Below are 22,908 nucleotides of genomic sequence, written 5' to 3'. Positions count from 1 at the left end.
AATAATAATTAGAATATTATCAAGAATAGGGGTAATTATAACAAAGAAAAAAAAGGAGGGGTCTTATTCATTTACCTCCCTTTTTTTGGAGTTGTATTAAATCCTCAGGGCCCAGCAGAGCCAAGCACTGCAGTGCCAATTTCAGAGCATCCCTAAGGGCATGTGCCTGCAGTTAGCTTCCAGGTAGGATTGCAGGTAATGAGAAGGAGGTGAGAAACATCCCCTGGTACATCAGGATTGAAGAAAACCCCATGGGAGAAGGGAATTGTTTCCAAGAAAATGGTTTCCCAGCCATGGCTGGTGACCAGCACAGTGCTTGGACTGATTGGGGGCTCCTGAGTGTTTAATCCTGGGGTTTGTAATGATGGATTCAGGTTGGACAGCTTCCCCAAATCCTGAATAATTGGGTCTTTAATTTGCCCACGAGATTCCTGAGCTGGATACCGACGTTATCGTCTCCTTTGGATGAGGGATGGTACAAAAAGGAAAAGGAGGAAAAAAAGAGGCACATGATGTGAATTTATTTGTATCTTCCAACAATAATCCAGTCATTCTACCCGGGAAATGCCTGCCCTGCTTAATGCCCCTTTATGCAATTTTTTTTTTTCATGGTGCCCAATAGTTTGTTTATTTATTTACAGATTTCTTTCCCTGCTGTGGAAAACAAGGGGCAGAAAATGCCATTCCATTGTTCTTATTCTATTTTATTATGAGTTATTTTGTAAGCAGGGGTTTGGCTGGGGGTTGTCTGAGACCCCAGGAGGTGGGAAAATTCCAGGTCCTGAAGCCCCAGCTCTGCTGCTGCAGAGATCCATTGGAGCAAATCCCAACAGCTCCAAAGCAATTCCATTTCCTACAGCAAGAAATGGCAGTTGTTGGGGCGGTCACTTCCATCCCACCTTTACACCAGCCAAGATTCCAACTCCATCCTCAGATGCCCCCAAATCCAGGCAGAAAACTGCATGTAACATTTTGCCTCTTTTGCATAAATTTCATCTGGAAAAGGCAGATTTGTGAGGATTTTGGAATGGGTGCCTTATTTCAGCTTTGCTTGCTAGAAACGATCCTGTTGCTCCGAGTAATTACACAATAAATTTGTGAGAGGGATATAAAGCCGTAAAAGCAGTGGTAATGGTTTGCAATTTAATAGCTGAATTGTAAATGAATTTTCCTATAGCAGCTTTAATGCAGCGGGCTGCTACAATTAAGAGAACATTCTTTGGGGTGCCTTTAATTTTTTGTTGTTGTCGTGAAGTTCAGTGCCATTAATTCCCTGGTTTAAAGAAACCAAACCGTTAACCACTTCAAGCTGTAAAAGCCAACTTAGACTTCCTTTGCAGACAACAAAATTCTGTCTTGGAAAAGGTGTTTTTACCCCATTTGGCCCTTGCATTTTCTTATAGGAGTGAGAGTGGGGTTGCATCATGTATTGAGCTTACACCCTTCATCCTCTCCTCATCATCACCCATCTTGCCCCTGTGACGTGTGACATCTTCTGCCATTGGGGTGGAGAGGTTTGGCCACGCAGGGATGCCCTGCTCACAGCATTTAGCACCTCTTCTTAATTTATGATCTGATAAAGGATTATTTGAATGGGGCCTGTGTGTATTGCAGTGCTCTGTGTGCCCCTCCTCTCCAGCTTGGGGCTCTCTGGGCACTGGGGGTCCCTATTTTGCCCCCACTGTGAGGATGCTCTGTGCAGCAATGGAGCCCTCTTATCCCCCCGTGCAAAGCTCATCCCCATCCTTCCCATTCCTTCCTCCTCCCCTTTCCAACCCTCTGGATTTCAAATGTCACTCCCAAGCAGCTCAAGCTTTTGGAAATAATCTTCCTGGAGTGGGTGGCCCCAGCTCTGCCCCTTCCCGCGGCAGTGCCAGCGACAGCTCTTGCTTTGCCTCATCAGGTTCTTCTTCTCCTTCTCACATTCCCTTAATTACATCCTTTCACCTCCATACCAGCATCCCCTCGGTGGCCTGTGTTTGAAGGAAATGCCATGAAATTCGCTGTCTGATCTTGGAAGCATCTTTGGGGCAACAGAAATTGTTGCTAATTATTGATGGTGTGTAATTACGTTGGCAATAGCACCTGCTGTCTCCACAAAGGAGCAGGGAACTGGTGCACCAGGGTGTGTTACCAATGCAAAGTGACACAGGCAACCCTAATCTGACGATGGTGGGTGATAATTAAAAGCCACAGTCGTGTGTAGGAAGCTGATGGAGACCTGAACCTGCTCCGAGGGGCGACTCCAAATCCATCAGTGAATCCAGATTAAGGGGAGTGTGTAAAACAGTGCGTGTCCTAATGCAATTTTCTCTCCTGTGCATCTTTATTGTCATAACTTGAGCCTCAGTTTCAGGGTCTTTTTCATTCCCCAGCCCTTAATAGCTGGCTATTTGTGCTCCAGCCCATGGTGCAATGTGTAAATTCCTGCCCCACTCCCAGCAGGGGATTGACCTTGATGCTATTCCTCCATAACCATAAAAAATCTGCTCCCTTGTTGTGTTCCAGGCTGGGGAAGGTAACACAGAGAAATGATTTTGTGGGGATTGGTCTGGAAGCGTGCTGGATCAAGCAGGAATAGCCGGGAACACAGATTTGTGGGGTGCTAAGTGACCAAGCAAAACAAGGTCTCCTTTTTGCCCATCTCTTCCAAAAAAACACCAGAGGTGTCTCTGGATGAGCTGGGAGCAGCACTGCCCTGCCCAGCCCCAGGAGGGGTGGGAAGGTGTTAACTGGGCTGCTGAGGGGTGGGATTCCTGCTCCAGGGCCCTGGAATCTCTGGGGGAGGCAGAGGTGGGTGCAGCTCCTGGAGCATTTCGAGATGCAAATGTGAGCAGGGGAAGGGACAGAATGTAAGGATCCATTGTAAAGCCTAAAGGCACTGCTGGAATCCCAGCTCGGAGCAAGGGATGGAGTCTGTGCCAGAGGACTGCAGGCAGTAAAAAGCTTCAAAATTATGTTCTCAATGAGCTTTAAATCCCTGAGTCCATTTCAAGTGCCCTATGTGAACACACCCGTGAGAGGCGCTGCCATTCAGGGGATGCACTGCAACCTTCTCAATGGAAAAAATTAAGGCAATTAATCAATTAGGAAAAATTAAGAGAAACGTTTTTGGTTTTTTTTTTCACCCAACACTTGTTGCTGACCTTGAAATTTGCCACCTGCCACATCAGGTGAAAGCTGTCCTGTGTTTGCTGGGGATGGAGGTAATTCCTGTAGCCCAGGACAGTGTTTGAACAGCACCCAGCAGAGGAGCATCGCAGCCTTTTTATCTAACAAGTGCTTCAACAATATAAATATTTAAGTACAATAAACAATTATGATCAAGTTTCTTGGGTGACTGCACACAGCAAGTGAATTTAAAATTCATTTCCCATGGGTATTGAGGCTTCACATTCACTTTCTGTGGATGTTCATGCTAATAAAACTTCATTGCACAGAAAGAGAACACAAGAGGGATGCAAATATGACAAGGGCAAATTTGCTTGAGAGTTCAAATGAATATTCACCAACTTTTTATTATTTTTAAGTATTCATTCCTATTTGCTATAAAAAGATTATTTTATCTTTACTCTCCAAGCTCAGTGAAGCATGTTTGAGGTATAATATGTATTTCTTTGTAGTAATGGGAAGTTTTGTTACCAGCAAGTAAGGAGTGCATTTAAAACGTGGAAATGTTGCTACTGAACCCACATGAGGTACCACCTGTTCCTGATTAACATCTGTATTTCAACACATCTTGCACCCTGAGGCTGGGATCTCCCCGGCTTTTCTCTCCTTTAAAGCTGCAGATCTCAGATCCAGATCCTGACACCATTATTTTCCTCTGATTTTCCTTTTCATCCCGCGCTGCCCTCAGTTATGAGGATGCTGGAGATGCTTTTCCTTCACACAAACCGAGATCCCCTTTGGAAGAACTTGGGGGTCACCATGGCTCTGTTTTGCCTGAGGCAGGGGGAACACAGTTTTGACATCTTCATTTGATTTCTGTCCTGGAATTGAAAGAGATGCAAATTAGCAATAATGAATATTTTCATTAAAAGTGTCTAGACATTACATCTGAGAACAGGATAATGATACTTCTGCTTTATATAAAAAAGTCTGAAGTAGACCCAGGATGATTTTTTTTTTTTTTTGTCAGAAAAGATAACATTTATTAAAAAAAAAAAAAAGTAATTTAGTGTAAGTGAAATTAGGGTAATTGCTAATTATGTAACTGCAAACGAGGCAGATCTTTATCTTGAGTCAAGCTGGTCTGGTGCAGATTATGAACCGTTACTTTTATGAGGTGGCATCAGAAGACAGAAAATATCAGTGAGACGGCCCTAAGTAATTTCTCATGTTTATCAAGAGCTTCTGGATAGTGAGGGGTGTGAGGCACGAGGGGTGGAGCATCACCCCCTCTCATTGCATGGGTTTTATCCCAGAATGGTTTGGGCTAAAAGAGACCTTAAAGCTCATCCCATCCCACTCCATCCCTAACCATCCACTGTCCCAGGCTGCTCCAAGCTCCATCCAGCCTGGTCTTGGGCACTTCCAGGGATCCAGGGGCAGCCCCAGCTGCTCTGAGCACCCTGTGCCAGGGCCTCCCCACCCTCCCAGCCAGGAATTTCTCCCTAATTCCTTCCATATACATAGATTGGTATCTTTTCCACTTTTCCATTTGTCTTCTGCTGTGCCAGAGCAAGCTCCCACCTCCAGCCCTGCATTCCCCACACCTCAGCTCACATCTCTTTGAAGCCCCAAGTTTTTCCAGGCTTATTGTCCCACCCTGGGCCTCCAGCAGGGTGACAAACTGCACTTAACACCCAACAGAACTTCATCCCAGGGTGCTCAATGGGAACAGGTTTTATTTTCCATATGTAGTGGAAGGAAGTTAATAATACAAAATCCACCCTGGAGTCAAGCACTGCAGAATGAAGTCAGGAACCTTATAGGATAAACATATCATCCTCATACAAGCTGCAGTACGTGGGGATTGGGAAAATTAAATGCACTTGAATAGCTTTGCAGATATATATCTCTGTCTCCATAAAACCTACTGACAGTGAGCAAACACAAGAGCTTGGCAGTTGTCCTGCTTGGTTTAATTGCCTTTGGTGGATTTTATATCCATCACCTTTTTAAAATCCCTGACAACAATCCTGACAGCTTCCTGCTTAAAGATTTTGGGGTGATGGAGATGCTGGTACCCGCAGAACCTCCTGCATCCACTGGAGCCTCCCAACATGCTTAGATTTTTCTAAGGAATCCATCCAGCTGTGCTTTTTAAAAATTAATTTTAATTTAGCCTTTGTAGGAGGGTGAGGGGGGCATTACATATCTGCCCTGGCTTCCTCTGAGACCACTCAGAGTGATCCCTCTCTCCACCCTTCCCTGGGAGGGTGCTGAGGCCCTGGCACAGGGTGCCCAGAGAAGCTGTGGCTGCCCCTGCATCCCTGGAAGTGTCCAAGGTCAGATTGGATGGGGCTTGGAGCAGCCTGGGACAGTGGAAGGTGTCCCTGCCATGGCAGGGAGTGAAATGAGATGAGCTTTAAGACCCCTTTAAAGGATTTTAAGGTCCCTCCAGCCTAAAGCACTCTATGATTCTATGATAGGAACATCAGCTTTCCCTTGGATCCCTCTTGCTCTAACAAGCCATCATTTGAAGGCATCCCCCTGTTCTCTGGAGAAAACGTCCTCATTTCCATGAAAAGCTATTAATATAAATAATATTAATAAGCCTCACCTGCATTAGCAGAAGATAATGCTCCAAGCCTTCTCTCTGAGAGGACTGAGCTCCTCCTGGCATTCCAGCTGATGTCCAGTGCAGCCCAGCTGGGACCACAGAGTGCTCCCAGCAGCAGCTGGAGCTCAGCCCCAGGGACCTGGGTCTGCCTGTGGCGGCTCAGAGCTGATCAGCCGTAGCTACAATTTTTCCCCAACGTGGAGGAAGTGACCAGGAAGCTGTGGCAGTCTTGGGATTCCCCCCAGGCAGGGCTGGGGAGGGATGCTGCAGGCTGGGAGGTGGCTGGGATGGGAGCCTGGCTGCATGGCCCTTCCCTGGGGTAAGAAGCAGAAAACGCAGGAATAATGGGAACTATTTGAGATTATTTTAACTGTCAGATATCAGAAGCAAAGTAAAATGCCCAAATGAGTTGACAGCAGCTCAATTTGATCCCTGCCATGAACTGACTTAGAGCCTGAATTTTTCAAAGGCTGATAATCGCCTCGGAATAGATTTTGTACCGAGATACTTCATCACATTCCTGTACTTGGTGTGGTTTGATGGGGGCTTTTTAGAAGTAATCTATGTCAAAGTTAAAGAGACTTTATTAGAAGACACATGTTCCCTGCCCTTTGTGGCTGGGTGTTCCTTTAGGGTAAATCACGGTGAGATGAAGGAATTGTTCCTGATTTAACTGGAAAGCCTCACTCTGTTTCATGGGTTGCAGGTGCCCTCTCCCACTGGACCTTGGTCACACCCTGCTCCAGCCCATCTGCTCCTCAGTTTCCCCATCCTCTGAAACAATACCTGCAGTGTCCTCCTACCTAACCTGAGAGAAAGAATTATGAATTATCTTGTGAATTATCTGATGTAGAGGGATTTCCCTCAATCCTGGAAAAGTGATCTTTTTTTGCAGAGTAGCTGGCTCCAGCCAACCCATGCTACAAACCATTCAAGAAATGGACATCAAATTCACAGATTCGAAGAATCCCTTAAAACCTGATTGTATTTAAAGGAATATGCATATGTAGAAATGTAATGCCAATTTTTCAGCTGCCTTCTCAATGCTGAAACTCTATCTAGGTGTATTTTTAAGTCTTTTACAGGTTAGTGGGGACTGTAATTGTAGGTTTGTAATCTTATGCAATACAGGATTAGTCCACCCCGCTGGTAGCATTTGGGATTAAACCAGGGAAAACAGGGATTGGGGGGGAAAGGCTATTTTTATTGTTCCACACTCCCCAGCACGTTCTGTTGTTGTGAAAAGGGATGGTTTGGCAGTGGGGTGGTCCCCAAACCAGGCGTGACCCAGGCTCGGTGCCACTGACAGAACAGAGGAGGGTGATGCTCACTTAGAGCAGAACTGCTGTTCTTTCACCTGAAAGGAAAGGGAAGGACTAAATTAAGTTTCACTCTTGCCTGGATTGGGCTGTTTTGTCCCTGAAACACCCGTGGGAATTTTGTGGATGCTGGCGTGCTCCCTTCCTGCTGGGTGCCAATGGGGGACAGTGTGCTGTGCGTGTTAAAGCCCCTCTCCGTTACAATCCGGAGTTCTCCATTTCTGAATTAATTTTAGGATTACTTTAGAGGGCTGAACCACCCTTGAGATCTTGTCTTTCGCTTACTTGACAAATACTGTAATTTTTAAAAATCACATTTCTCTGTAGCACCTTCCATTCCCAGGATGCTCCAGCTGACCCTTCCCGTGTGCTCTGCCCCGTTTCCAGTTTTGTTTTCTGGGAAGGGAGCAAAGGGCTGCTCTTCCACTGGTTCTGCTGGTGGTGTTTATTGCCACAGCTGAAACAGATGGGAGCAAACATTTATTTCTGCCCCCTGCCCAAATCAGGACAGCGATCCTACTTGTAATTCATCAGGCTAAAGCATCTGGAGGGTCTGAAAATGCAAAGGCGCCTGAGTTTCACCGTGCCTCTGCTAATGTCAAATCCTCATAGAATTGACTTCCCAGGACAAAGGAGCTGTCAGATGAATGCTGATGCTCCATTAATGGCAGGGTAGGGTGACCCACCTCTGCTGGCATCATTGTTGCTGAGGGAAACACGGAGACAAACCCATAATCACCTTTCCTGCATCTGTCCCACTAACACCTAATTTAAGTATGTATTTGTCTGCTGATTGATCGCAGGATTATTTTTTTCACGGTATCTATTATCCTGCTGAGTGCTTCACATTCTCCCTGTTCATTGAGGTTTTCACATGATCCCTGTCTCTGCCCCCTCCCCATTCTCCCCTTCCCAAGAGGACAGGGAAGGCTTGGGGGGTCAGCAGGACCTGATCTCCCAAATCACCCCAGCAGTTCTGGAAAAGCCCAACCACATCTTTGCTCCCGAATTTGTGATGGGGAAAGGAGGGGAAATGGCATTTCTTACAGACTTCACCTGAAATGACAGCACAAGGGGGAATGGTTTCCCACTGCTGGAGGGCAGGGTTAGACTGGATATGAGGAAGAAATTCATAACTGTGAGGGTGGGGAGGCCCTGGCACAGAGAAGCTGTGGCTGCCCCTGCATCCCTGGAAGTGTCCAAGGCCAGGATGGACAGGGATTGGAGCAGTCTGGGACAGTGGAAGATGTCCCTGCCCATGGCAGGGGGTGGGATGAGATGGTCCTTAGGGTCTCTTCCAGCCCAAACCATCCTGTGACTCTGTAGAAACTGCTCCTGGCTGGGGATTTCTGAGGTGGAGACCACAATAAATCAGAGGTATTTTGCAGGAAAGCAAAATGATCACAGCACATCATCACTACTGTCTCGATGTGCCATGAAGTTTGCAGTGGGTAATGCGTTAAAATAGGGTGAACCAGAGTTAATTTTTTTTTTCAAGGTTTATAGATTGACTGGTGAGGTAAGAGTGGGGTCATCTTGAAAATGTCTGCAGCACATCAACCTTGCTTGAATGTGTGAGTTTTAATGGCTTAATCCACCCTTCAGCAGCAGGGTCCAACCCCAGCCAGGTGGGAGATGCACAACAGTTTATCTCTCTCACACAGCTCATCATCAGGGAGAAAACACCCCAAACTTGCACTGAATCCAAGCAGTTTTATGTTTAGCAGAGACCCTGAACCTCCTGGGTAATCTGCCTTTGATAAGAAAGCAAAAACATGTTCAAAGTTTTGGGTCCATTGCAGCCAGAGCTCATCACTGAGGCTGATACCTGCTCACTCAGAGCTGGCTGCTGACGCCTTCCCAATAAACATTTAAACACAGGCGGATTCATGGACTGCTGTAATTCATTAAACAAATGTTGGGTTTAATAGCCCCGCGTCCAAAGCTGGTGCCACGGATGCGCTCAGCTGTGAAATATGCAGTGGAAGTCATTCGTTTGCAAAGGGGTCTAGAAATCTGCTTCCTATTAATGTAAAATGGGTTTACTGCAGAAAAAATCTCCAGGATCACATTTTTCTCTCAATTATCCCTTCTCAGTGGGATTCCTCGAGGCTTGAGCCGGGTAACTGAGATGTGTCTAAGCTGGGGGGTTTGGAGCTGGGGTTTGTTTTGATCCATTAAGCTTGTATCTTGCTGCAGTGATGTAATTCCCCCAGTCTGAGACACTTTATAAACATTAATGGGTTTGTTTTCGTGGTCCCGAGGGACGTGCAGCACAGGAAGGTCGCCAGGACCATTTTACCCGTGCAGAAAGAGAGATGGGGAAATGTGGCAAGGCAGCATCACGGGGAGAAACAGAATATTCACTCCAATTTTTCACCTGTCCATCCTTAGCTCTGCTTAATTCAGTTTTAATAACTCAAGAGTTAGTAACTTATGAGTTCCTAAGTGATTACAGCAGCACCACATCAGCAAGGTTTGCTGCTGTACATCCCAACTGAGGAAGGAAAGTTGGTGCTCTGTATTTTATGAGAGGGGGGTAAAATGCAGTTATAAATACACCTTTACAGAGGGAAAAAAAAATAAATTGTAGATATTAACAACTGCTGCAGCTTTGATGGGAATTACTTAGTGGAGATGTGCTGGAAGAGACTGTGGAACGTGGGCCACATGCTGTGCTTTTCCTGGGGATTGCTGCTGGGGTTGCTGGTCTCTTGGACTGGATTTTCTTGGTGACAAATGGCCATACAGATGCCTCGGGTGATATTTGGAAGGGGCCAATTGGAAGCTGGCCCTACAGCATGCCAGAGCACAACAAACCTGAGACACAGATCAAAAAATCCCACTTTGGAGATCTTTTTTCCACCACAGAAGGTCCATTTTCGAGGATGTACTGAAAGAAGCTGGTGATACTCACAGTTCTTTCAGCTGGGAATTGTTCCTGCAAACAGAGATACATGGAGCAGATGAGAAATTAATGTAAATATACAGACAGAAGGCAATTTTTTTGGAGGAAGTGAGGCAGAGGCAGATAAAAAGCGATCAGCAGAATTTACATAAGCCTTCCCCATCACAGAGGTCATCATTCTGCAGGATGACACATGGAAATTCATTTTTATTAAATTCTGGATGATTATTTAATTGGAAAAAGAAAGATTTAATTGAATCAAGTCAAAGGGCCCTATTAGATTACGTTCAACCTTAACACAGAAGGCTTTCCCCATTTAGTTAAACTGGTTCCTTTGCATATTGTACATATTAAACTATAAAAAGTGGTAATCTGAATAGCAAATTAAAGGGTTTGGAAGGCCTGAATGGTACTCATGTGCTTCTCAGCCCTTTTTCATCTTCTAAATCTTCTCATATTCCCTTTACTGCACTCCTTGGGTTGTAACAAGAGCAAAGATGAAGGGTAGAACTCCCAAATCTTCCTCCATCCCTGTTTATTCATTTACACGCTCTTGAGGAATCGCCTGCCTGGATGTGATGGCACTATTAGAACACATTGCCCAAAACTGAGGGTGTTTTCCAGATTTTCAAGGCTCCCCTTGCAGCACCTGAACAGATGCTGAGTGTAGCAGGGTTGAATGAAGATTTGTGACTTACTGGCATTGACTCAGGTTTCCTTTAGGAAATATTCCCAAACTCTTTATGCCTCGTCTGCATGGCCAGGGACTCCCATCCCTTTGGGACACAGACACCTTGCTGAGTTGTCAACCTCCTGGTTAAAGCTGGAATAAAAAAAAAAATTAAAAAAAAAACAATCATCAAAGCAATTTTGGGAAAAAATACGTTTCTAATTTTGGGTCTTTAATTAGCTTTTCATTTCATTTTTTTTTTTCTTAATTTAAAACTAATAGGACAAAGGGATTGAGGCACAATGCATTTCCTAAAGTTTCACTTCATCCCAATTTTGAGGTTTCCAGCAAAGGTTTGACCTTCTGACTGGGAGCTGCCACAACCCAGGTGGGTGAGGAATGCCCCATCCTTGTGCCTTTTCCTCTGGCTGGTATTGCTGGGACACTCTGTGCTCCTTCCAGGCTGAAGCTCAGAGAAATCAAATTCTGCTCTGAGAGATCTAAATCAATTTTAATGGATCCAGCTGTTCCCCAGTAAGGATGGGAGGAGGCATGGGAAAGAGGAGAAAATCTTCCAAGATATCTTCAGGGGATTTCAGGAAGACTTGAAAGTAGTGAGGAAAGTTTTTAGAGTGAGGTTTTTAAGCTTACCCATGAGGCCACAGCCAACTTTAGGACACATTTTTTAAATAACCACGTGCTAACGTAGAAATTCTCTTCTCCAGTAAATTAAAAAAATCCCAGCTCTGACAGTGCAGCGACTCAACCAGCCTATTATTAAAGTTAGATTGAGTAAGAAACATCATTTGGAATTTGCCTTAGCAGCTAAATGTGTTCTTGGAAGGTTCAAATCAGCTTTAACCTGAATTTTTTATGATAAAAAAAAAGATGTGCCGGTACTTTAAAGCCAAGTTCCTTTTTGCTGAAGCTTTACTTTTATTCAAGTGCAATGAGTAAGTTTTGCATATACAGTCCTGGGATTGCACACTCAGGTTATCTGGTTACATACAAAATTCTCCCATTTACAAACACAGTTTGCAGCACATACTCATGCAAATTAGGTATGAAACTGGGCATTTATCTTGATTAGAATTCAGTTTCTTTATATACTTAGAGAACTTTATCTCATTCAGGGATGGCTGCAGAGATGATGGAGAGAGAATTTCAAAAATTGCACTTATTCTCCTCGCGGGTTGTTTGTTGGCCCTCTGGGAATTCATTAAGGAAAAGAGACCTTTCCACTGATATTCCAAGCGCCCTGGCCCAGCAGCCAGGTTGGGTTGCAGACACTGCTGGAAACTCTCAGAAAAATTTGCCCCTTGCAAAAACCACTGTACTGTTTCATTGAATAAATGCTAAATTTTCTCTGTTTTACCATATCCAGATGGATTGATCCAGATAGATGTAAGGACTAGATGCCACTTGACAAGGACTCAATCCTTTTGACTCTTGGAGAGCTGGTTGTGCTCAGGATCCAGATTAGAGCTGAGCTTTTGGGGGATCCAGGCTGCTCTTGTTGATGTTTTTCAGCAGACTGACACAGCAGATTTACCCCATTTCCATCCCCAAAATCTGCCTGGGGACTCTGCACACCAAACCCTCTGCTCCTGCAGATGTGTGGGATGGTGATGTGCTCTACCTCATGTCAAGCCTCTCCTGGAGCCATCCCTGCAGCTCTCAAGAAGCCGTTTTCTCTCTTTTTTACTGCATTCTGAATCAGGGCTCTGCAGTGCCAGTGGCGCTGCACAAGGACACCCTGAAGTTCAAAGAACTGCCCCAAATTCTCAGCTTGCTCAGCCAAAAGCCTGAATTTAGGCAAGAATCAAAGGGTTTGGGAAATTGTGCAGGGCTGTTTCTCCCCCTTTCCTTACAGTTCATGATTTTCTCTGGCTTCCCCCTCAGCAAGAGCCCTCGCTCACCATCCCGGCTCCTCGCTGTGCTCCCACTCCTGTTTCTGTGAGGCTCCCACCCCACTGCCATGCTCCTGCCCAGTTCCTAAACCCATTTGTGAACTTTTCTGGGTTCGGGTGGCTCAGGTGACAACTCACAGCACGGCTGCGGGCAGATTTGGGACACAGGGATGGATTGGGGAGGTACAGCCACCTGAGCCATGGTCTCCACAGCATCCCTGTCTATGGGGCTTGGAGCAACCTGGTGCAGCAGAAGGCGTCCCTGCCCATGGCAGGGGGGTGGAATGAGACGATCTTTAAGGTCCTTTCCAACACAAATCACTCTGTGATTCTATAATTTCACTTCAGTGAGGATGAAGCCATCTGCACGGCTGCCACGGACAGGGTGGCAGCTCTGCAGGCTTGCTGCAGCCCTGGCAAACACACAAGTGGATCCCTCTGAGGGATGGATAAGGCACAGGGAAACATCCGCGCTCCCTCTAGCAGCCACCAGCGAAAGGATGATACCAATAATTCTCGATTTTTCACCCTGGGTTCATGCCACGGGAACCGCCAGCGTAAGAGCTCTCGCACCAGTGCTGCTGCAGTGGCGACAGCGCTCAGGTGGCTCTTTCCCCCCGCCCCAAAATCCTTCCAGGGGGATTTTTGCAGCCCATTTTCCTCCACCTGCTGCAGGCAGCTGCTGGGCACGGCCACGCTCAGGGTGAACCTGAGCGCAGTTGGCAGAACGGTTCGGTTCTTCATTAGCGGCGTTTGGAGCTCAGCGCGGGCACTGCAGCATCCCCCGCTGCACCCCTCAACTTCCCGGGGGGGCTCTGGCCCTCAGCGCGGCGCGGCCACCGCAGGGTCCCCGGTACGGGAGGGGCCGGGACCCGCCCCACCGCGGACCCACAGAGCAAACATCGCGCAAACACCGCGGACCCACAGAGCAAACACCGCGCAAACACCGCGGAAACACCGCGGACCCACAGAGCAAACACCGCGCAAACACCGCGGACCCACCGCGGATGCCCTCAGCCGAGCCGCGATCGCCTCCGTCGCGGCCCTGCCCGGGCTGCCGGGGGGGGCAACAGGTAGGGGGTACCCCCACCCCGCCCCGCACAACCATTGTACCCCCCCTGTAAGACCCCCCTGCTTTCCTTCGCACGCCCCCTCGCAGAACCCCTCTCCCCCTGGCGCTCCCCTCGCACACATCTCGCTCTCGGAGCCCCCCTCCCCTTGGCGCTCCCCCTCCCCTTTGTCCCCCCCTCCCAGCCCCCTCCCCTCGCGCCGCCCCCTCGCACCGCCCACTCCCCTCTCGCTGCTCCCCTCAGGCAGCCCCTGCCCCCCCTGCCCAGCGCAGCCCCCTGCCCGCCCCCCCGCCGCTCCCTCTCTCACCTCTCTCTCTCTCTCCTCCTCTTCCTCCCTCCCCCCAGGCCAAAATCCTGCACATGATGGACGACAACAAGCAGCTGGCGCTGCGCATCGACGGGGCGCTGCAGGCGGCGGGCCAGGAGGTGACGGCGCTGCGCGCCGAGCTGGCGGCCACGGGCCGGCGCCTGGCCGAGCTGGGCAGCGACCCGGCCATGGAGCACGGCCCGCACGGAGCGCAAGGTGGGTCCCGCCGCGGGCAGGGGGCGAGGGGGCTCAGGGCAGCCGGCGGGGGTCCCTCCCGCCCGCCGCCTCCGCTCGGTTTTATTGTTCATTGTTTATTTTTGGGGGGTGCCCGGCGCGTCCCGTCGGGCCGCGGGTTGCGGGTTCCCCGCTGGGTTCGGAGCAGGGTCGGTCCCTGCTGCTGGCGCCTCGCTCGGCTCCGGCAGCCCCGGCATGAGGAGGGACCCCCACCTTTCCTCCCCCCCGCCCCAAATACTCTCTGCCCCCCCACATCCTCCCGCAACCACCACCCCCTCTATTCCCATCCCCTCGCCGCACCCCGCCCCGAGGTCCCCCCCGGCCGGCTCTCCCCGGTAATCCCGCGCCCTCAGCCGGTTTCGTAATTGGGTAGGAAAGCAGCCATGTTACCGCCGCGATCCGCGCTCCGCGCTCCGGCCCCGCCGCCCGGCCCGGCCCGGCCCGGCCCGGGGCTCGGCGGCTGCGGGGCTCGGTCCGGGCACGGCGGCCGGAGCCCACCCCAGCACCCAGCAGCGGCACCCGGAGCGCTCGGGGGGAGCCTTGGGCGGCCCCTGTGCCGTGCACACACCCCCTCGGAGCCCCAGAGCCCTGGAAAGTTGTCTCTGTGGAAAACGGGGCGCGGGGGCAGCGGGAAGAGACTTTGTGTGAGGGTTAAGGAGCTGAGCCCGAATCGCTCCTGTAGTACTCGTGCTGCTCTCGCCGGGCTGAAATTCGGTTTCCTGCTAGTCAAAGCGTGTTGCCATCACTGATACGTTTGTATCTGAATGCTTTTGTATTTGAACGTTTATATTTCCCATATAATTACAGGCTTGCATGACAGTTTACCCTGAGCAGCCTTGGTGTCAGAACAAAAAATAGTGCGAGCCCTCCCCTTTCCCGATAACTGAATTTACACTTGTGTGATAAAAACGTCAGTAGCTGTTATTTACTCGTTACTTATTTACTGTATCTCTTGGTAGGGTGGTTTGGCGCTATTTTAAATAACAGTAGCATTTTGGTGGAGCTTTTTTAAGGTAGCGTAGCGTTTGTCGGGGCATAGGTGCTGCCGGCAGGATGTAATCACGGAATTACAGAATCGTAGAACACTTTGGGTTGTAAAGGATCGTAAAGATCATCGTGTTTCAACCCCCCCTGCCATGGCTGGAACTGATGCGATTGCATCGCCGGTGTGTTGTCGTTCGTGGCAAACTGATTTAGAGGGATTAATTAGTGGTTTTATTCCATCCAGCTTGAATTTCACTGTTTTGGTGGTGGGGGTGTGGGGTGTGAATTCCACTTGCTCGGCTGAGCTTCCTGGTGGCTGTGGGGATGTGGGAAGTGAAGTTACCTGTGTGGCCAGGGATTTTCTGAAATGCTGTGGAGAGGAGACCGTTGGGATAATCTCAGCCGTACACCACAGCCAGGCTACTGAGGCTTTTGCTTTCATAAAAATCTGCTGAAAGGGCAGAAGGAGGATGCCAGCCTCCATCCTCCCCTGTGGAGCGGGGGCATCAGGAATGCAGATGGTGACACGCTGTACAGGGCATGCATGTGGAAATGCAGGCTTGCAGCCAGGAAAGCAGGTAAAACCCTTCAGCTGCTCGTGCTCACACTGATTTCTGTGTGCACGTTCGGTGTTTGGTTTTGTTTCCTCTCCAGGACACTTCTGGGAAGATGCACGTTTCTGCAGCGTGTCCTGGCAAGGGACAGAGGGGTGTGTTCTCTGAGGTTAGGGGTTTTTTTTGTTTTCCCAGAGGTTTTCTAATCTGTTGAGTGATGAAAAAACTCCTCTTTGTGTTCCTTTACTATCAGCATGCTGGAAAACAGTTGGTACCCTGTAAAGGTGCCAAAGAAATGTGCTCTGTTCCCCAAAGCCTGTGTGTTTCTGCTTAATAACTCTGACTGCACGCTCTCTGGAGTTGTGGGGTCCCTGTGACAGGGGGAAGAAGAGTGGCCCCACCCTCAGCTGGGTGGGAGAGTGGTACCTGCAGCAATTGCTGAAGTTGCTGGAGGGTTTGGTGCATCTTCCCACTCTCTAAGGTGAGAAATTTGGCCCGGTGTGTTGATGACTAGGAGTTAGGAGAGAGGACGCTTCTGCAGCAAGGTGTGACTCCGTGGCTGTGTGGCTGTGGATGAGTCTTTGTCTTTCCACATGAATTTAATAAGCTGTTATTAAAAGTGTGCTATATCCAGCCCTGTACCACTGGTGTTGTAAGAGAAGCAAATCAGTCAAGTGTAAAATGGTATCTAAAGAGTGTTTTGTCTGTCACGCTTAGGAAGGAAAATGGGGAGAGTACTTGGTGCCTGCAAAACCCACCGAGTAGATTCACTCTGCTTTGTGTTTCCTCCCTAAGTTTGGTACTATTGTTTATATGCTGCCATAAATGCTCTCCTACATCACTCTGTGTTTGTGTAGACAGGCCCAAGATATCTATAGTGAGCCGTATGCTTTTCCTCAAGGATTTTGAGACGACATTCAGAAGGATGGGGTGAAAACAAGAATCTCTGAATAGCTCTGCTGTTGTGTGTCTCCTAAGTAGGAGGGCTGCCAAGCTGTTTGATTTATGCAAATATATTAAAGGCATAAATATATTAAAGGCAGGCAGGAGGATGTGGAATAGGGTGGCAGCCTGCAAGTGCAGATTTGGGGTGTTCTGGTGGTGCTGGGGTGGCCCGTGGGTGCGTGGTGGGGTCTGCTTTGGTCCTGGAGGAAAAGCGCATGGTGGAATCATCATGTCCCTTTGCTTGTGAAATCCCAGAACGGTTTGGCTTGGAAGGGATCTTAAAGATCATCCAGTTCCAACCCCCTGACATGGTCAGGGACACCTCCCACCATCCCAGGGTGCTCCAATCCCTGTCCAACGTGGCCTTGGGCACTGCCAGGGATCCAGGGGCAGCCACAGCTGCTCTGGGCAGCCTGTGCCAGGGCCTCCCCACCCTCACTCCCTTCTGTGTGGTGGGAAGGAGCTCATGATCACAGTGCTGCAGGCAGCTGCTCCAGGTCAGTCCCAAGTTGTGTGGAAGGAGGTGAATGTGTGTCTCTGTGCCACGCTCAGTCGATAATTAATACTGAGTTTGTCAGATGTGTTATTTGCGTAATTATGGTGCAGCTTGAGACAGCTGGAGGTAATAATTCTGCCCCTTTTTTGCACTCTGAGACTTTTCTCCACTACAATAGGCTATTTTTGCCATGGCGAGGTATGTTTCGAGGGCCTCTTTTCCATAATTTTAATCAAAACTGGAAGAATTCTGCTAAGAGGGAGAGCAGGATGGTGGGTGTGCGTAGGTAGGCAGGAATGGAACTTGTACATTGTTACAGTCCTTAGCCTGAGTGTTAATCATTCAAACCTCTCAGCCCTGACAGGCTCTTTTAACCAGTGAGTTTGCTGGGAGAAGTATTTTGGCTGCAGCCTCTGTCTAAACTTGGATGCAGATCAGGGTGGAAATCAATACTTCATGTCCCCAGCTCTTAGCACAGCAATTACAGGCAGCGCTCGGCAACATCTCTGCAGCCGTGTGTCAGCACCCTCGTGTTGGAATCCTTGGTTGAATTAGTATTGGTTGAATTGATTGTGAGCAGGAGACGTGCCCAGTGGTCTGGGGGGATGCAGCAGAGCGTGGCTGTAGCAGGTCCAGGTTTAGCTGTGATCCCTGTCCATGCTGGCTGCACCTCTGGGCTTTTGGCTCCCTGGCTTTGCCCAACCCACACCTGTGTTTTCAGTAGTTTGGTTAAAAGCAGTGTCTGTGTGGAAATCTGAAGTCTGGTGGTGACTTGCCATGCTGTATCGGGTGTTTGGTCCGTTCAGCCTCGTGTTTTTGCCTTAGTCTTCTTCCCACATTAAATAGAAAACACCTTAATTAATTAATGTTGGTAAAGTGCTTGAAGATGTAACACGCAATCAATCACTAAGTGTTATTAATAACACCTTGCTCAGCGTTTGGCTTATCTCATTTCTGATTTCAGAGTGGCGGTGGCACACTCTGATCACCACGTCCTGCCCCATGGCAGTGAGGACTGGGGGTGTTTGCAATGGATGCTGCCAAAATTCAGCTGGGGATGGGGCAGAAGCTGCACCCTGCTCCTGGAATAAAGGGTTGCTCCTTGCTGTGCACTTATCTTGGGCACGTGCAGCGTGAGAAAGATCTCAGTTTTATCTTGGTATGTGGTGATGCCAAGGGGCCAGGAGGACCTTTCTGCTAGTGACAGCCTAAAATAGAGTTTTCTCTTTTTCCCTTTGATCTCAGTATCCTTTCATAGCTACAATGCAAGGACTTTGACTTTTGCCCAGGAGGCAATCAGTTACCTCTGTGCTGTTGCTATTTTGTGAGTAATCATCTCAGGCTGTTGAAAATGTACCATTTTCATCTCTTCAGAAATCTTCCCTGCTATTTGTTCTTCCAGAGCTGGAGAGCTGATACTGTAAAGAAGCCTGAGGTATTTGGATACTGCTGCCCAGTTGGGTATCGGGAGCATTTTTGTACCATGCTTATCACAACATCGAGGTCTTGCTGTACAATTACTCTTTTTAATAATTTCTTACTTTGTTTCCCTTTGTCCTGCGTAGTTCAGGGAGCAACTAGTTTCATGCTCTAAAACAATTGCCTGTGCTGGGAAATAAATCTGTGCTTAGCAATGTTCCCATGGTTGCTTTAGATGCAGGGAACTGGCTGCTGATAACATTCCAGGTCCCTGCTACATTTTAGTCTTTGAAAATGTTAATTTAAATCTTTTCTGGAGCTTTCCTATTCAAAAGCCTCATCTGTCATGGTTAGCATAATATTTAGATTATCATTGCTTTAGGCTTTGTCCAGGGGAGTTACAATGAAGCTCCTAAGGATGAGTAAGCTCAAGTAAACTAAAGTTGAAGGAGGATTTAATCCAGAGCTTTTGACTCACCAGTTTGAAGTATAATCATGAAAATGCTGTTAGATTTGCTGGTGGGGAGAGGAACATAGAGATAAGCCCCAGTCTTAAGTTGGGGAAGATTAAGTATGATTTTGTAGGTTGTGTTCAGGCACTCTCAGATAATCACTGGTGGGACTGGGGTGTCATCCAAGAGGACAGTCTGTCCTCCCATTACTTGTTCTTTTTCCTCTAGATACGTCAGTGGACTTGGTGCTCTCTGCCCCTGAATATGGAATTCTCTGAGATGCCCAAAGAGGCTTTACAGCCTTGAGCAGGGGCTCTTGGCCCAGCCTTGGGGTGCAAACGCCTTTTCTTGAGTGGTCCCTACTCCTCTCTGTGCTTTCAGTACATCACTGTACACCAGGCACTGAGCACCAGCACGATGCAGAGCCAAACTTCAGTCCCCAGCTTGTTAAAATTCAATCCTCACAATTTCTCATTGCCAGCAAAGCGTGAGATCAGTGCTGTGGTCCTGATGCAGCATCTGTAGAACCCCATGCTCGTAATGCAGCGTGCAGAACGGGGCAGCAGCTACACAGCAAACCCTGGGGAATCACTCACCCAGAGGCCTCATTTTTTCAGGATGCATCCTCACCCATGGCATGCTGAAGGCTCAGGAGGTTGCTTCTTGTTGCTTTGCAATCTCTTCCTGTTTTTCATTTCTGTGTTGTTTTACTTGAGTCTTTATAGGTGATGGTTTTGGATGTTGAGATGGATTTTGTGGCACCTCCAGCTAGATTATTTTGGTGTTTGGAAATGTGTCCTGTGGTAGCAGCAGGTGGGATGGGTTTAACTCTTTTTAAGGAACAAGAAGCAGTCTCACCAGAATATGGAAGTGGAATAACTGCTTTTGAAAACTTGGAAGCCTTTTCTGTAGTCAGTTTTTCTGCAGGAGTTGTAAAGGTGAGGAAAATCTCTTCCCAAGGTTTTCCTTCTGTGCCCGTGGCCAAGGTGGGTAATTGGAGGCTTGGAGGGTGATGGTGAGGGTTTGGAGGTGTCTCCCCAGGACAAGAGGCTGAGGTTGAGTGCTGGGGACAGGCTGTGATCTGAGGGGACCTGAGACAGCAGAGGCTCTCCAGGAGGACAGTGTGTCACTGCAGAACGACTTTGCAGCAATATTGACCGTGATGGAGCGTGACACTGGCTGGGGGCTGCAGCTCCCAGGGGTATCTCAGTACCCCTCAGTCCAGCTCTAGCTTCCATAATCTGACAAATTGCCAATTCCCCAATCTTTCTAGTGCTCTTCTTCCCCAAATCCCTGCAGGGAGCCTCTGGGATGGGGACAGAGCTGACCACAGGTGGTGCAGGCTGGCTGTTCCCACCAGGACTCGGTGTGGGTGGCTTTTGGGTCAGGTTTCTGGTTTTCAGCTGGGCGTTGATAAAGTGATGTGTCTGTGTCTGAAAATTGCTGAACTGCAAAGACCTCTGCCTTGGAGTGCAGTAGATGAGCTGCAGCAGAGAAATGTTTTTGCACAGAGCAATTAGCGAGAAATGGGTTTTTGTCATGAGGATTTCTGACGCTTGCTTGGTGGGAGAGCTGCAGTGGGCAGGGCCATGTTTGCACAGAGAAACGGAAAAAGCTCCTTTGCTGTTGCTTTTCAGATATGTGGTCAGCCACAGGTTTTAAGTAGAATTTGCTTTTGGATCACTTGGACAATGGGAAAGGAGCAGAGATGCCTAGGGAAAGGTGAAGGGGAGTGTGGTGGCATCCTGGATCTCCTGTGGGCACCCAATAGACTCGGAGTTTGGGAGAGGATCACCCTTCCACTGAAGACAGAAGAGGGACTGAGTGATGCTCTGCTGTCATGTGGCCCAGGTCTGGGCTCATCCCAGTCTTGGAGAATCATCCCTGTCCCTCGTTGCTTCTGCAAGTGTTTTTTCTGGAAGGAGCAGCTCTTCCGAGGGCATCTGTAAATACATTTCTCACCCTTTTTGGTCCTTACAGAGTCATTCTGACTCACATATTTTCATGCCACTTCTTCCTCTAAATGAAGATTTCACAGGTTTTAGAGGCTGTATCTGGGAACTGAACCTTTGGGTTTATCTGACAGGGAGCTGATGTGTCACAGCCTTTCCTGCTGCTGTCCTGTGCCATCTCTTCTTTGTTGTCTCACTTTGCTGGGTGGCATCTGGGGGGAGAGTCTCAAACCTCTCCATCACCACCACACTCTCTCATAGAACGTGTGCTCTCCCTCAGTGGGGAGTTAAATCACCTCTGTGCAGTAAGCAGTGTATATTGGAGGTGGGGGGAATTGTTTGGTGTGAATGTGTGGGATGTAAAGAGAGTAAGGGAGCACAGTGCTGTCCTGATGCCTATCTGCAGGTTTTCCTCTGACTCTCTCTTGCAGCAGCAATCAAACCTGGAGAGCTGACGTGGCTGGGAAGTAGGGTTTTTTTGTAGGAAAGGTAAAACAGAGCTTGTTTCTCCAGCAGATTGAGGCCACTGACCATATTTGAAACCAAGAATCTAAAACTTGAATCTTTTGAGTTTCCTTTGCCTTTTAATTCTCATAAAATCATGGAATTCAAAGAAGTGGACTCTCATTACTGTTCAATTTCAGCCAGAACATGAACTTGCCAACTATTCCCTGAGTCACTGTAGAGCTGGAGAGTTTTCCAGTGGTCAGTGCCTGTGAGTGTGCAGGCACAGAGGTGATGAAGGCTGGCAGTGCACCCACACTGCTCCAGCCTGTTGCTTTTAACTAAACTGTCTGTCATCCTCCTTGGAAATTAACTGGGAAAAGCAGCATGGAATTACTGCCATCAGCTGAGTGGGGATCCCAGCTCTGGGACTGGGCAGCAGTCATGCCATGGCTAATTCCCCAGTAACAGCTTCTTTGCCCTCTTCTAACAGCAGAATATCCATAATGCTTGGTTTTGGCCTCATCTGCTTTTTCAGGTGTGCACAGGAGTATCCCATAACCTTTAGGGAGGAGTTAAAAGGTATTTGTAAGATTCTGCTTTTGTTCCCTGGCTGGTTTGAGTATTAAAATGGTATTTTTTCCAGGGTATTTCCAATTGTTGTAAGATATGGTTGTGGGTCGAAATTTGCTGCAGGCGCACAAGCACGGGAAGTGTTTGCCTGTTTTCCAGGGAGATTTGCTCTATTAGGAGTGGGAAGCAAAGCAAATTGATTTGAGGAATAGATTTGAAGAACTTACTTCTGATGCTAAAGATTTAGATAGTCTAGACGCTCTCTTAAGCTGCATGAGGGGAAAATAACATGTTAGAAAAAACCTGGAGGACTGCTGTAAATGTTTCAGTGGATCATACCGAGATTTTCAGTAGGAAAATCTCCAAGTGCAGCTGCATTTTGAAGGCAGGAGGGCACAGGCAGGGCTGTCACAGTCTGGGCACAGCCGTGCTGCCAGAGGAGACCCTGGGGGATCCATTTGCATCTTGGAGCACTGTCCCTCTGCACTGCTTCTTCCCTGGAGTGACTCCTCAGCAAGGGTGTGAGGATGAGCAGAGCCCAGTTCAGAGTTACTTGTTGGGCTTTTGATTCTCCCTTGAAGCTGAACGCTGTCTTTGTGTGATTTTGTGCAACAGCAACACATTTAGAAAACAGATTCCTCATCCTGTGATGGTAAAATATTTTCTCTGTGTTCATCATTGTTTGTTCTAGCCTTAAATGCACCCAATAATTGCTTTTATGTTCATCAATTACTGCATTATCTGCTCCAGCAAAAGCTGTTGTTTTATCCACCGAAGATTCTTAACATTAATTCCTTGACCTTTTATATCCACTATACTGTATCCAGAGCTGCTAAATGGGTTTGCTCAAATTTGTCATTTTTTTTTTTCCTGCCAAAGTGATGGCTCAGGCAGGAGCGGGGGAACCATTTCAGGTGGAGACACGGTGTGCTCCCCACCACAT

General features: G+C 48.2%; 1 protein-coding gene and 1 long non-coding RNA gene across 3 annotated transcripts in view; one reads left to right on the top strand and one right to left on the bottom strand.

Annotated features, from left to right (window-relative positions):
* Positions 1 to 3,492: 3,492 nt before the first annotated feature.
* On the bottom strand, positions 3,493 to 14,868 carry LOC131587320 (uncharacterized). 2 transcript variants are annotated; one of them, XR_009279347.1, is made up of 4 exons: positions 14,537 to 14,868; positions 10,654 to 10,778; positions 5,729 to 9,988; positions 3,493 to 3,992 (listed from the first exon to the last, which is right to left on the bottom strand). It is a non-coding gene; the product is annotated as an uncharacterized LOC131587320 (long non-coding RNA). The 2 variants fall into 2 exon arrangements; XR_009279348.1 differs by lacking the exon at positions 14,537 to 14,868 and adding an exon at positions 13,913 to 14,020.
* KAZN (kazrin, periplakin interacting protein) overlaps positions 13,936 to 22,908 on the top strand; it is an 84,902-nt gene continuing 75,929 nt past the window's right edge. The window contains exon 1 of the mRNA XM_058855033.1: positions 13,936 to 14,128. Coding sequence (XP_058711016.1) covers positions 13,966 to 14,128 — 163 coding nt within the window. The 5' untranslated portion in view covers positions 13,936 to 13,965. The remainder of the gene's footprint in view (positions 14,129 to 22,908) is intronic.

The sequence above is a fragment of the Poecile atricapillus genome, chromosome 22 (genome assembly GCF_030490865.1).
Source record: "Poecile atricapillus isolate bPoeAtr1 chromosome 22, bPoeAtr1.hap1, whole genome shotgun sequence".
NCBI lineage: Eukaryota > Metazoa > Chordata > Aves > Passeriformes > Paridae > Poecile > Poecile atricapillus.
The sequence above is the reverse complement of the archived record's forward strand: the minus strand, read 5'-3'. Positions and strand labels throughout refer to the sequence as shown.